This window comes from Archocentrus centrarchus, chromosome 20 (genome assembly GCF_007364275.1).
Source record: "Archocentrus centrarchus isolate MPI-CPG fArcCen1 chromosome 20, fArcCen1, whole genome shotgun sequence".
NCBI lineage: Eukaryota > Metazoa > Chordata > Actinopteri > Cichliformes > Cichlidae > Archocentrus > Archocentrus centrarchus.
Genome location: NC_044365.1, coordinates 26,071,971 through 26,085,745, shown reverse-complemented (window position 1 = coordinate 26,085,745; position 13,775 = coordinate 26,071,971). Strand labels below are relative to the sequence as shown.

The window sequence follows — 13,775 nt, the reverse complement described above, 5'->3', positions numbered from 1 at the left end:
CCCCTCCCTTTTCGCACTCTTCTGTTTCCCTGGCAACTCCCTTCTTAGCTGTACTGTTACCATGGAAACTGAAGGGCCAGGTATTTGTCGTTCCTATGACAACAGCAAAGAGACACAGAAACCCAGTCATTTTTGTTCATTCATCATTTTATTTTTCTCTGGGTCAAAGGTTACACAGCTCACACTAGCATATACACGGCCCACCCCACCCTCGATACCCCTCCCTGACAGCAGTGAGTGACAGCAGGCGGTTCAATCGCATGTCATACTTTCATCAGTAAGACTCTCATCCATCCATCTCCAAAGTATTTCCGATGCGCTTCCCAGTCATCTGTTCTGCAGCCAGCACTGAGCTCCTCCATTAATTCCAGTTATTGTCTACACATTAAAATCTCGCCTCCTGATCTACAGCATAAGTGTTTCAGTAAAAACAGTTTTTTAAAAAAAGTACATTGGTTAGCTCAAGAGGAAAGTTTCTAATAATTCTAATACTCTCAAGCTTTGACTATACATAAAATAACAACCTGTTCTCATTCCCAGGATGTTAAATACTCCTGTTTGTCCAAGCCGCTGGGCCTCACAGACACGCACAGGGCGGCATCTGTGTTGTAATGTGCTAATAAAAGATGTCTCGGCATCACATTTAAACACGTGGAGTAATCAGCATTCATGCAGGATTCATGTTGTGAAGGGCTGTTTTTTTTTTTGACATAATCAAGTACTTTGTAGCACCTGAACTGAACCGAGCAGGTAGTGAAAATGAGAATTAAAAAGTAAAGGAAAAGTGAACAAGTTCAGATCATGAAGCTTTCAAAGAAGACGTGCACCGTGGTCTTCTAGTTGAAGGACCACCCCCTCCAACTCTTTAATGAGGACTGCAGAGGGGACTGTTATAGGTGTGCCCAGAGCTAAAAGCGTAATTTATGGTCCCGCAGATGTGTCTGTGTGCATACACGTTTCCATCTGGACGGAAACACAGAAGGGTTTCATCCACTGAAAACGCACCCCAGCGCTGTCCTCCAAAATCCCAACTGCACATCGCTGGACGCAGATGACGTACGCACCGACGTATGTGTGCTGATTGGTTGAGAAGTGGAATGAGGACGAGAGCGTCAGTGGAGTTCACTGACAACCGGAGGAGCATGAAACAAACATTAAAGATAAAAAAAAATTACAGCGTGAAAAACACATCAAGTGGCTGCAGTGGACACTATTCATTGTTTTCAACACTCGGTTCCACTTCGGCTCTTTGTGTTTAATAACTTTTCTCCACGGCTGGCTGACAGACCAACAACAGCACAAGTGAGAGTAGCCCACAGACCGGTTTTATCACATATTTTTGACACTGCCTGCATGGACAACACACACTCTGTGCAGGTAGACGAGCAGTCCGTGACTGCGTGCCGACTGCCTTCGCACTACCCCCATAAAGGATAAAGCAAGCATAAGCCTTGATTATACACTGCTGCAAATATGGACAGTTGGAGACATGACAGCACAGTAGTCATGTGACTGCAATGACCCGTGCCTTTTTTCACACCTTGGCTCATGTGACAACTCACATGATTAAAAGTGGGTCAGTGACCCTGAGCATCACCTGCAAGGGGACAATGCCAGTAGGGTTTAAATCAGTTGTTGTAGAACTGAAGAAACAAGAATTAACATGTGTGTGACACTGGTGCCACCTGACAGGATGGCCATATTTGACGCCCTGGAATGAGAACGTGTTGAAAATAAGCACCTTCACATGGTGTCTATAGTGTAATAACAGGTAGAGAGACATCCATTGGGGTGTATTCACAATGCTTTGAAATATAGTCATCGGTCTCCGTGTTAATGTTTCACAGAGTGGTCAGCATTAGTTTATATTACTAGTCTCTTTACAGTGTTTATGCATTCTGAATACAACCCCAGACTTCCAGTATTGGACCATTAAGCTTATATCAACCCACAGCAAGTGACTGTGTGTAGGTGTAATGTGTGTGTTTCCAGCAACAAAGTCTGTGATGACCCGTGAATGTGGAACAGTGGGCATTCTTTCAGGTGACTGTGAGGTCGAATGACTGTGTGTCTTTTTGTGAGTATGTATGCCTATAGTTTGTGTGTGTTAATCCGACCAATCGTTCTCCTCCAACTCTGAGTCGTCCTCCGAATCGGAGTATTCCACAGCGATGCGTCGCGACAGGATGGTGGCCACGTCGTTTCCAACTGGCTCTCTCTTAGCCTGCTGCTCCTGCTGCTCTTGTACTTTCTTCAGCTGGATGCCTGCAGGAAAATATGAAGTGTTTTTTAACTAGACAATTATTGCATAAGGTATATGAGAACGAGTTAACTAGTAAAAAGCAGTTTTCATCCATCCATTTTCCTTTGCTTATATAGATAAAGAATTTATCTTAAAATATCAAGCATGCTAACTGTAAATAAGATATATGTACCCTATAATTATAACTCGGGTACTTTTACCAGTTGCTTGAAACGAATCTGTTAAAGGTTCAAATAAATGTAAATGTTTCTACAGAGGATAAATATCTCTCAAAAGGACACATTTTTACAGGCACAGTTCTTACCCATACGTATAGCAGCCAGCAGATCGCTGCGGGCGTCATTGACCGCTGTGGTCTCAGCGGATGCGGTGGAGGACATCTTATGGGTTGTGGAGTGGGAGGCACCAGCTGGAAGCGGAGGAGGTGGAGGACCAGGAGGAGGTGGAGCAGCCTGGGCTCCAGATACAGGTGGTGGGGGTGGAGCATAACCGGCAGCACCAGCCATTGGTCCGGGAGGCATTGGACCTCCAGGAGGTGAGGCAAAGGCCGTCTGAGCAGAAGGGATGACAGGAGCAGGAGGGGGGGGAGGAGGACCAGTGTTGGCATAGCCGTCCATACTGCAAAGAGGAATGAGAGAGATAATAGAGTTAACAGCAATTTAATGGTACGTATTTAGGTCTGCTGCTGCTTCTGCAACTTTTTATTGCATTCTCCTTCTTAGAAGCAAATATGAACGCGACAGCGTTGACATAAATCATATTTATTTGACTTTGTTTCGCTACCCATGATCCTAAATTGGATAAGCGGAAGAAAATGGATGGATGGATGTTTCACTACATATCTTCTCTTGCTGGGAGCCTCACTGTTTTAAAGGCCACAGTGTGAATTTGAAGCACAAAGATACTAACTCACTAGGTGGCAGCATTAGCTCAAACTTTACAAGGGTAGAGTCAAGTAAGAGCCTTGTGCTTGTTTAAATGCATTTGATACAACTCAAAATTGCATTATAATAAAAAAAAAATGTAATCTTATAAAGTAAACTACAGTCAAAGATTTTTTTGAAGCAGCAAAATCATCTTCACTGGTGACCTGTGCAGGATGCACCTGCCTTATGACAGCTGGTTCCAGCTCCTCTGGGAATAAAGGAGCTGTTGTGCTGGGATTTTTATTTATATCCCATGTTTATCATTTGTTTTGCCACATTTAAGGACTGCACATTCCCAAGGAACTGCAGTCCTGGATGTTTTGTTTGCTTAAAATTTGAGTATATTAGCATGAGTAAATCTAGATTCTTACAAATTTAAAATGTAAAATAAAATGAAATGCATTAGTATTACATGTAGAATTTTGTGTCAACAGTGAGACAGAAGCAGCAGTGGACATAATGCATAAAATAAGTGATCAGTGTTAGGTTCCTTTATATATGCACTGTGCACTAAGTTTAAACATATGTATGCAGAACCTTTTGTGAAACTCAAGTGTTTTTGTTTTTTGCTTATTGCCAGATAATGTCAGAAAGCTAAAACGAGATGAATCCATTTACCTGTAGTCCACTGGTGGGAGAGACATAGAGCCCCCGTTCATAACCTCGGTGGGTGGAGGAGGCAGTGGAACTTGGTGGTGGTGGTGGTGAGAGCGGCCCAGTGTCCCACCCTGATAGGCTATCATGGTCCTGCCTCTGTTGTCATGTTCACCTCCTCCACGTGGAGCATGTCCAGCAGCCATCTGGGCAGCCAGCGCGCTGGGTGGCGGGCCAGAATAGGTGTGAGCGTGGCCAGCATGGTTCATACTGTTGGGGTAGTGGTGCTGATCTGGCCCATGTCCCCTGATAAGGAATATATAAATGCAGCCTTATGTGTAAGAATAAAATGTGATCAAAACTAAGAAGCACACAAGTGTTTGTTCATCTACCTGTTCTCTGGTGACATCGAGCCCTCAGAGGAAGCCCCTCTGTCTCGGTGTATGGTGTGTCGATGATCTGGCCTCAGCTCCTTATCCAAAGCCATCATATTCCACTCCTGACGACGGTTCCTCGCTTTGCGGACCTTCTTAACCTCCCTCTGTAGCGTCCCATCCACACAGCGCCTCTGCTCCTGGAAGAAATTTAAAAAGAAAAAGTTTTTAGTTCACATTAGGTTAAAATAAGCAACACTATTTATTAAGAATTGTCTAAGATATTAAATAATTTACATTCCTCTATGGACTGTCAGAATTAGTTGCACTGGAAAATACTGTATGTTTTATGTGGGATGCACCCTAAACTCTGTTGTCTGGTCAATAACCTTAAAATGTAAAAATGCAAAGGAGTAGTGAGCCGTGCACAGTACTGCACTTGGCCAGTATGGTACCTTTTGCTTTCTCTTCTCCTTCCTCTTGTCCTCAGTGTCCTGCAGCATCTTTTCTTTCCACAGGTCGAAGAAGTAGGAGGGGTCTGTGTAGAACTTAAGTGCCTCCTTGTGGTCATCCCTACAGAGAAGAACCCCGAAAAAGTTATGCTGATAAAGAACCGCTTTCTTACATAAAATCCCATGAGGTGGAATTAGTCAGTGCATCCTCTCGATACAAAGAGATGAAGGACACAGTGTAGCATCATTTTACTTAGTGTATTTGTAGGTAGACTAAGTAGGAAATAAGACATGCAAAGCTATGAATATTCCAGATATTGAGAATAATGGAAGAAAAGGAGTGAAATTATGAGGGCTCCTGTTTTTTTTTTTGTTTTGTTTTATCACAAAGAGAGCATAACAGGAAATGACAGGGTAAAAAAAAAGCAGAAAGGCAGAGCAATGCTGAGAGAAAGGAAAAAAGTGAGCAAAGTGTGCCATATAGTCAGGATTAGGAGTTAGAATTCCCACTGGAGCAAGACATGCTAAATATGTAATGCACACAAGTACTGAAAAGGACACTGTGTAAGAGCAGCAACCAAACCTGGTACAGAAGAGTACCAAATCTGCTGTTTCACTCTGCATGTAGGTCAGAAGCAAGCAAAAACCCAATGAAAACCTTCTGAAAAAGGTTTAAGATTTAAGCCCTTTTTAACACCACTGAATAAAAATCTGTTTTGCAGTCATACTGACCAAAGTAGCTCAGTGTTATTAATTATCATCCAGGTGCAAAAGAGGGCTTGCTGGATCTATCACTGTTTAAGTGTGTTATGCCTCAACAACACCAACCTGTAATGTGTTAGGATGTTGAGAGGTGGAGGCTTGTCACTCAGGTTGTACATCTCTCTGACAGGATTGGGAACGCTGCTCTTGGACACCACCTGCTGGTCCTGAGTGGTAGAGCTCTTGAAGGCCTTCCTCATGTTGATATCTTGGAGGGAAACTAAGCACACAAAAAGAGGAAAAGAGGACAAATGATTCATCATTGGAAGGAGGAATAGAGGGAAAGAACAAAAATAGCTTCCAAAAGCCATTCAGTCCATGGATAATACAGAAAACATGAGATCAACAGGAATTCACCAAGGATAGCTTTCTGTGCTTCCATCCCTCTCTGACTCACCTTCCTCCACAGTGGAGTCCAGCTGTGTGACCTTGACGGCCAGCCGGTCAATGCGATCCTGGAGAGAGTTGGCACGCAGGTAGAAGGTGTTGGCCTCATTAAACAGCTCGCCAAATATGTCCTCCGCATGTTTGCCTGGGAAAAATAAAACAGCAGAAGGAGAAAGAGAAATATGAGAGAGACTTTTAATCATTATCTGGAGCCAAGTAAATGCCCTCAGAGACCAAAGTCCAATCAATACACCGGTAATGTGACACAATGTGAAACGAGAGTCTGCAGGAAATGGTGTGTCATTACAACTCCATATAGCAACAATCCTCATGAATAATAGATTATTAGCCAAAAACACATCATCCAAACCATAATATGAATTTGTTTGTGTGAAAACAGTGACTGGAGGACTAAAGCAGCTAACCAGGATAGTAAATAACACACTCTCTCCTGCCTCAACAACTACTGTTATATAATAAATAAGGCTCACTGTCAATGTTTTCTTGAGCAGCTGTTTATAAAGTAAAAGCTGAATACGGGTAACACCCCATCTACATATGAAGCAGTGTGCTTGTTGTCACTCGTTTGATTCTAACAGCAGATCGGTAGTGGATGAATATCCAGGCTCTGGCTGTACACATGCAACACACTGCAAACCTCCTGTTTATTTCCATGCAGCACTCCCTGTGGCTGAAAAATAAAGCAAACATGAAGTGCCAAAAACTGCAGTTCCTCAAATGGTCAATTCAGCCTGGCTCCAAACTCTCCATGGACTCCCATGACTCACACACACACACACACACACACACACACACACACACACACACACACACACACACACACACACACACACACACACACACACACACACACACACAAAAAAAATCAGTAGATGTCTGCTAAACCTCACCTTCTCATCTTTAGTGTGTTTGTTTTTGATTAATGAAATTCTGGTACATTACTCACATGGTATTTAGCACTGTGTCTGTTCAACACAACCATACAGTTTATGGGTGCCGCCACTTGCTACCCAAAATTGCGAGCATTAGCTGATAACTCATGACTTCACTTGTGACACAAAAAAACAGAAAACAATAATTTCACAGTAGTGATGTCCATCTTTTATATACAGTCTGTCAAATCCCCACCCCCTCATATCTGAGTCAGCAGTATCTTTCGCTTCTCTTGCTGGTGCTTGAATTGCTTGTCTCAAAGATGAGAGGTCTGCGTGGAGTTAGCCTTAATTCATACACCACCACTCCCACTGAGACCTACAGATTTAGAAATCACCAATTGGATGCAATGTGGGACTGCTGGCAGTAAAATCAATGTTCCTAGTTTATGTTGTTTTACTACATCCATGGTGTGAACAGGGGTGGTTAGGTCCTAGTTAATGAGTCACAACTTCACTAAAGTCTGCAGCTCTTTTTTTTTGTTGTTTATCTTCTAACCTCAATTCACACTTGCAATCCTGACCCATCATTTTTGAGGAAGATCCTTATACAGTAGTGATATCCCTGCTCTGAAAGAGGGTTGGACTGGGGAGGAAAGTCGTCTGTAAGCGTCTAATGATTGCAGCTAATTTTCCATTAAAGTACCTGAAACATTTTCTCTCAGGAACTCGTGGAGCTAAAAGGTTCCTTCAGAACAGTATTTCTGTTTTTCCACAGTGGTGAAGAACAGCAAAGATTAGGCAAATTAGTCTGCTGACGTAGCAGAAGCTGATTTTACATGCAGGATTTTAAAAAACCCGTCACTGCCAGGTTACATCTCTGCAGTTTCCATCTTGTTTTACTGTTTTCTGTCTGTGGTGGAGCTGCCACAGCAGAGAGGGTGGCAACTGGTTTTCAATTATGAGCAGCATCTTCCTCCACGGATGTGCAGAGGAATGGGCTTGTTTATTTCTGCTTCAGAAACAATCAGACAATAACAGTTATTTCTCTGGATCCCTGTTTTGTTTTCACTCCCTAACTTCAATTACTGTCTCTCTTTTTGCTTTTGACACAATCCCTCTGGACAGAATAATAATTCTAAAAAGCCTGCATCACATAACTGATTAATTTCTGGCTTTTATTTGCATCTATTTTCCATTTATTTGGTTGGTTTTCCCCATGTAATATAAAAATGTTGCTTGTTGTGGTTGTATTGTCCAAGTTGAACCCCACCCAGGAGTTTTCAGGGTCACTCAGAAGGTCCTACCCCAAAGTAGATACTTGCTCCTGCCACAAAAATGGCCTTGAAAGAAGTCTAACATGGGAGGTTCTCATGTTGGGCATGAACATAAAGGTAGAGGACACACCCACAAACTGCCTAATGGAAAGCTGTCTAATCTTAGCACAGAGCTAATGAGTGCAAAAGGCCCTTAACTACAAGACTGGAGATCTGGTCAGTAGTGAAACAGAAAAACTAAGGGAAAAAAGTCTTAAAGCACAAAACCAAACAGTAGCTTCAGTATAGTTCCAATTACAATATTTAAGCACAGAAGAGTGTTAAATATACAACATGTGGTATAACAAACAGACTGAGGGCTATTTCAGTCCCTCCTGCTGACAGGATGGGCTGCAGGAAAAACATTTAAAGGAAGGAAGAATCACAGATCAGGCCTGCAGAGCCCCCGTCAACTCTGACCTCTTCTGGGGATTCTTATGGTCCACTTACACACATGTGCTCACAGACACACACGCAGTGTCTGTAGTCTGCAGATACACCCCCACCAGGCCTGTCGGAGCATTTATATTTAACCCGCACAGCTGCTGTTGAAATACCTCCTCCCCATGCAGGAACTTGACACAATAAGAGACAAAGAATGGATACAGCCAGGCCAAACAGATGAGGGGGTTAACATCAGAGAGGACGGTTACAATTTATGTTGCTGAGTTTTACAACAAACTTAAAATGCAGTTAGAGTGAGAGCAGGAGAAAAGGGGGCAACAGCATAAAGGGAGCAAAGGAGAAAATAGATGCCCTTTGTGCTGTTATAACTCTCTCCAATTCATATAAAGTCAGCATAATAATCGATATAACACAGCTCTGTACACAGACACACACACACACACACACACACATACACAGTCACATGTCCACAGCTATAGATAAGTTCATTTTTGCGTGGCTGTCTAAAAGGATTACATTTCGACCCGGCGTTTTCCAGCGTGAGGCTGCTGCGGGGCTGCTGTAAGGCCGCTGTGAGCCCAGTGACCTCAGGCTCTGTACCCATGACAACGACCAAATCAATCACAGCTTCGGGATTAATGATGAAAGCATGTGATCTTGTCCTGCTACAAAGAGGCTACACACAATGTGGACCATCGTCACACTAAAATTAATGGGGTTACAGCCTGAGAATGCGTTTGATGTTAATGCTTTTAACTTTTTTTAATCTAAAAGCTTTTAGCAGCCTTTTGTTTATCGGGAAAGGTGTGCCCGGTAGTGTGTGTGTGTGTGTGTGTGTGTCTTACTCAGGCTGCTGAGCTGACGGATGATGGCTGAAAGCGTGTTGTTCATCACACACTCCAGCTCGCTGCCGATGCCCTCAGGGAGCGCCCCTCGGCAGAGGTGGCGCGGCTCGATGTTCCTCTTCACCAGCGGCATGGTGAGGCCTCACACCAACGCACAGACTGCAAGAGAAACACAACTGTCTGAGACACAGATGCAGCTGAAGTGTCCAAAACGAGGACATCGAATAAAATGCCGATCACTTTATTAATTAATGGTTTGGTCTAAAAATGTCAGAAGAACAGGATACAAAGTTGAACGTTGAAAAATGAATGTTAACTTTAGAATATGATTCATAAGCATGTGCGATAGTAAAGTTGCAGTAAGAGATTGCATGTTGTTGTAAACTGCCCCTGTTTTTCTATTCTCAAACTTCAAACACAGCATTTGGGATGAAAAACAAACAGAGTGTGGGTGGGCTGTTGACCAGAAAACGGAGAGTGATGACCAAGAGTGTGCCAAAGCCAGGAGACTTCTGTCGACCAGCATACAGATTAAAGCATTAGGGATAGGAAGATACAGCGTGCCAGCTAATCCCAGCGCCAGCTTGTCACTGGCCCAGCTGGAAATCTGACACAACCAAAGATTCGTGGATACGGTCAAGACCAAAAACAACAAATCCTAAGATAAAACCTTCAGTAAACAAACACACCCACACATCTTCCTCCAGATACAATGCTTTCTACATCTGCTTACACCCACTGTTACTCTGAACTGAAATTGAACCCCGGCTGACTCTGATCAGACACTCTGAGCCCTCTGTAGTTGAAAAGAGGAGAAATCCCAGAGCAGCCATCTTATCGTTGTCTCCCCCTGCTTCCTGTTTTTGAGGTCTGAGCCTGGCTCCGGTTTCCTGGTCCTCCCTGTGTCACATCTCTCCATCCTGTCCAAACACTTAGCCAGAACAATGCAGCTATGAGAAGAAGCTACCTGGAGGACAAACAAGGAGAGACGGATGGAAACGGCCACAAAGGCTTGCTTCCGATAAATATTAATTTTTTAGACTTGCCAAAAAAAAAAAAATAATGATCCCAGAGTTTTTCCTGCGCAGCTATTCCAATAAATAAATAAATAATCACCAGAGAAAGCAGGTTGAAGAGACACAGGAGGCCAGTCCAGCAGAAGGCTAATAATAGCAAATGTGCATAGGAAACCCCACTAATATTTAATAAAGACTGCAGATACTGGAAAATAACATTATAAACCCTTATTAAACATCACTACTCCAAAATATAGGCATTCTATACAGTCATGCTATTCTTTATCATTCCTTATCTCATTGCTTTGTTTGCACTTGTTATATCTTTAATGCACTAAAGCACCAACGAAGCGAGCAGGAGTTCTATCAGTGTCTCAGCAGGAAGCTACTGTAATTACAGATTATGTAATTACAGCTGTTCACAAAGACAAGGACCACTTGTGTTCATCAAGGCCAATTCCCTTCACCAGACCCCTCATCTGACCCTATTTTCTTAGCCAGCGACCCCCTGCAAACCCTCCGACGGCCTCACGCCAACGAGAAAAAACAAAAGGGTAAAATTACACCATCATGTGCTGCCACAAAGGACCCTGAATAGTCAGCGAGGGCTGGTTTGGCACAGAGAGCCCAGCTTAGGTTTAGCTTTGTGTATAAACATTTTGGAAACACTGTGCTTTCTGTTGCTTAAAAATGAGGTGATGCAAATTAGAAGATTGCATGTTTTTGCTTTTACTGTCTGACCAGCATGACAATCACACCGATGAAGCGAAATAATGAGGGACTGGGAGGGAGGAGGGTGGAGGGGACAGGAGGAGGGAATGGGCCTTGTGTTGCTTGTGAGAAATGGTGGTGGTGGTGTAGACCCAAAAGCAGAGAGAGACACAGAGCGGGGCAAGAGTGTGACCGAAAAAGGAGAGCGTGAATGAGACCGAGTGTGAAAGAGAGATCTGACACACAGAGGTAGACAAAGTGTGTGTGTTTATGTGTTTGTGTTTCTGAGGGAGAAAGAGTGTATCGAGTGGGGGGGAGGGGAAGGAACAGGGACCTCGGGGAAGCCACTGAAAGGTTCCCAGGACAATAGAGCTCCGTTCACAGGGCAACAGCACTAGCTCTCCCATGCATCCTCCCCCTTCTATCTCCTCCTCCTCCTCCTCCTCTTCAACCTTCTTTAAGGGCCCCTGTACTCATGCAGTGAAAGAGTATCAAGCGAGCACTCCTCCTTCATCCTCCACTCACTCTGGGAGGAAGATAGAAGTAGGAAAGGGAGAGTAAAGCCTGCCCACAGCTCCAGAGAAGAACATATCTCACTCCTACGTCCAGTGTCTGTTGCATCCTCCCAAATTATTACACCACCACATGCACAGTAAGTCATTCAGCCATACAAATGGGTACAAACACACCAGGTAAGCTCTCAAATGTCCCATTAGCTGCATGTAAACAGTCCCATCAGCAGTAAAAATGCCTTTAATCTGGTGATCCAGCACACTTCCTCCTGCAACATGCCCACAACGCTACACACAGAGCTTCAAGAGGGCTTTACTACAGACGTGAGAATTCCATTAAGACCTGAAAGGGGAGTCATTACCAATTTATGAGCCGAGTACAGCTTCTCGTGTTGGAGGCTGTTTTCTGATGTTCTGAATAATGCAGCTTGGATTACGTCAGGTCACACTGCCCTAAATATGATGTAAAAAAAAAAAAAAAATGAAATAAAACAAAAAAATTCTGCTGTGACTCTACCCCTGTCCAAGAACGTCTCCTTGTTTTAGTATTACTCAGAAGCACTCGTGGAGAAACACTGATGCTGCTGTGCCTTGGTTACAGTGAATCCTACTGAGTGCAGAAAAGGTTGGGCTATAATGCTTTATTTTGTTTTCTTGTAGCCAAAAAGACACATCACCCATTTAATTCACTGTTTGATATAATCTGATGACATCACATTTGTTTTTTTAGGAAGAGAACATATGACTGAAATACTGAAGTTTTTCCCAAGTATTTTAACCAGTATTTTTTTTAAGTGGGGTTTCATTCACTCAAGTATAAAATATATTTGTATTTATCAAATGACCAGAAATAACATGAAAATGCACAGATTTCTGTGAAGTAAGATAACACAGATCCATTGCCAGAAAATCAACTACCAGAAGCCAATTTTAAGCCATGAGAATGTTTGTTTTGTACATAATTTTCAACCTGATACTTCACATGTGATTCTCAATACTTTGTGTGTTCATTTTAACCACCCAGGGGATGATTCTTACTCAAATACGTGATTTCTTAATGCTTAGGTGACCCCAAGTTGCTATAAACCAAAGGGATAATGACACAATGAGCTAAGAGACCAATATAATTCGTCAATTAAGTAATTAAGATGTAATTATCAGTCCAAGAATACACTGACTTCTTTGAGGAATACCTTATTTATGCAAGATTAGATCAGTACTATATATGGATATGCAATATTAACTAAGCATTTCTCACTTTGATTACAGAGTATTTTATAGTCCAGGTTATCGACCAGTCTGCAGCCCAATATGCTGATGGTAAACTGTCATAAAATCAGCAACATAGCTGCTATTTATAATTTCATATCCAACACTATTAGGATTTCAGATTGACTGAATTACGTGGATAACACGCTGGAGTGATTAAATGCACCGTTTTGGTGTTTTATGGATTAAAACGCGCGAGCGCACACACACACACACACACACAAACTCCTGTTTTCCTTTCTCCACAGCCGGATAAGCGCACAATCGCACATTTTACACACACACACACACACACACACACACACACACACACACACACACACACACGCGCGCGTGCAGGCGTAAACTGATGGCAACCGCGATCAATCACTGTTCCGCACCGTCGCTTCCCGTTACCGATGGGCTGACCCACATCTGTTCATCTGCCTCGGTCCCCGTGAGTTTTTGCACCAGTTTTAATGTGAAATTTAACCAGCTGTTTTTTTGTTGTTGTTTTTTGTTTGTTTTTTGTCTAGGCGCCTAAAAAAACCGGTGCACAGCCAGCATCAATCGATGTGCTTAAAAAACATTAAAGTTGCCCAGCAGTTGTAACATTATTCAGTGTCTGAGGCTTTAAGTCCGTTTATTATCCTCAAATTGGGGTCCGCTCCAACTGACCACTTGGTTAGCTAGCTCATGTCCAGTGGTCGACTTCTTAGTTTGGACTAATGAGACTAAAATAAACAGGAATAGCTGCACACATTTCACCATCATGACAAAGGCTGTTATTAGTCGCTGTAAAAAGTATCATAAGACCCTCACCAGCACTTGAAATATTAGAAGAAATCAGCCCGTCCGCATGTCCCGTTAGATACTCCTATTAGCTCTGCCATCCTGTGTCCCCCAGCCCGTCTGGCCACTCCAGGGAAAATCCTTTGAGGACGGAGACGCACCTACGGGCAGTATCCACCAATCAGATGTCCGAGGAGTGGATCTAGCGTGTGATGGACGTTCAAACCTACTAATGACGTCTTTTAGATATAATGAGTGACAGGGAGACTCTCCAACTGT

General features: G+C 43.1%; 1 protein-coding gene across 1 annotated transcript; it reads right to left on the bottom strand.

Moving 5' to 3' along the window:
* Window positions 1-215: 215 nt before the first annotated feature.
* On the bottom strand, window positions 216-13,684 carry wasf3b (WASP family member 3b). The gene is made up of 9 exons (XM_030756734.1): window positions 13,527-13,684; window positions 9,218-9,376; window positions 5,769-5,903; window positions 5,438-5,591; window positions 4,613-4,730; window positions 4,176-4,357; window positions 3,808-4,089; window positions 2,568-2,881; window positions 216-2,265 (listed from the first exon to the last, which is right to left on the bottom strand). Exons 2-9 carry the CDS (start codon window positions 9,348-9,350, stop codon window positions 2,108-2,110), a joined length of 1,476 nt encoding a protein of 491 aa, XP_030612594.1. The 5' UTR covers window positions 9,351-9,376; window positions 13,527-13,684; the 3' UTR covers window positions 216-2,107.
* Window positions 13,685-13,775: the final 91 nt, after the last annotated feature.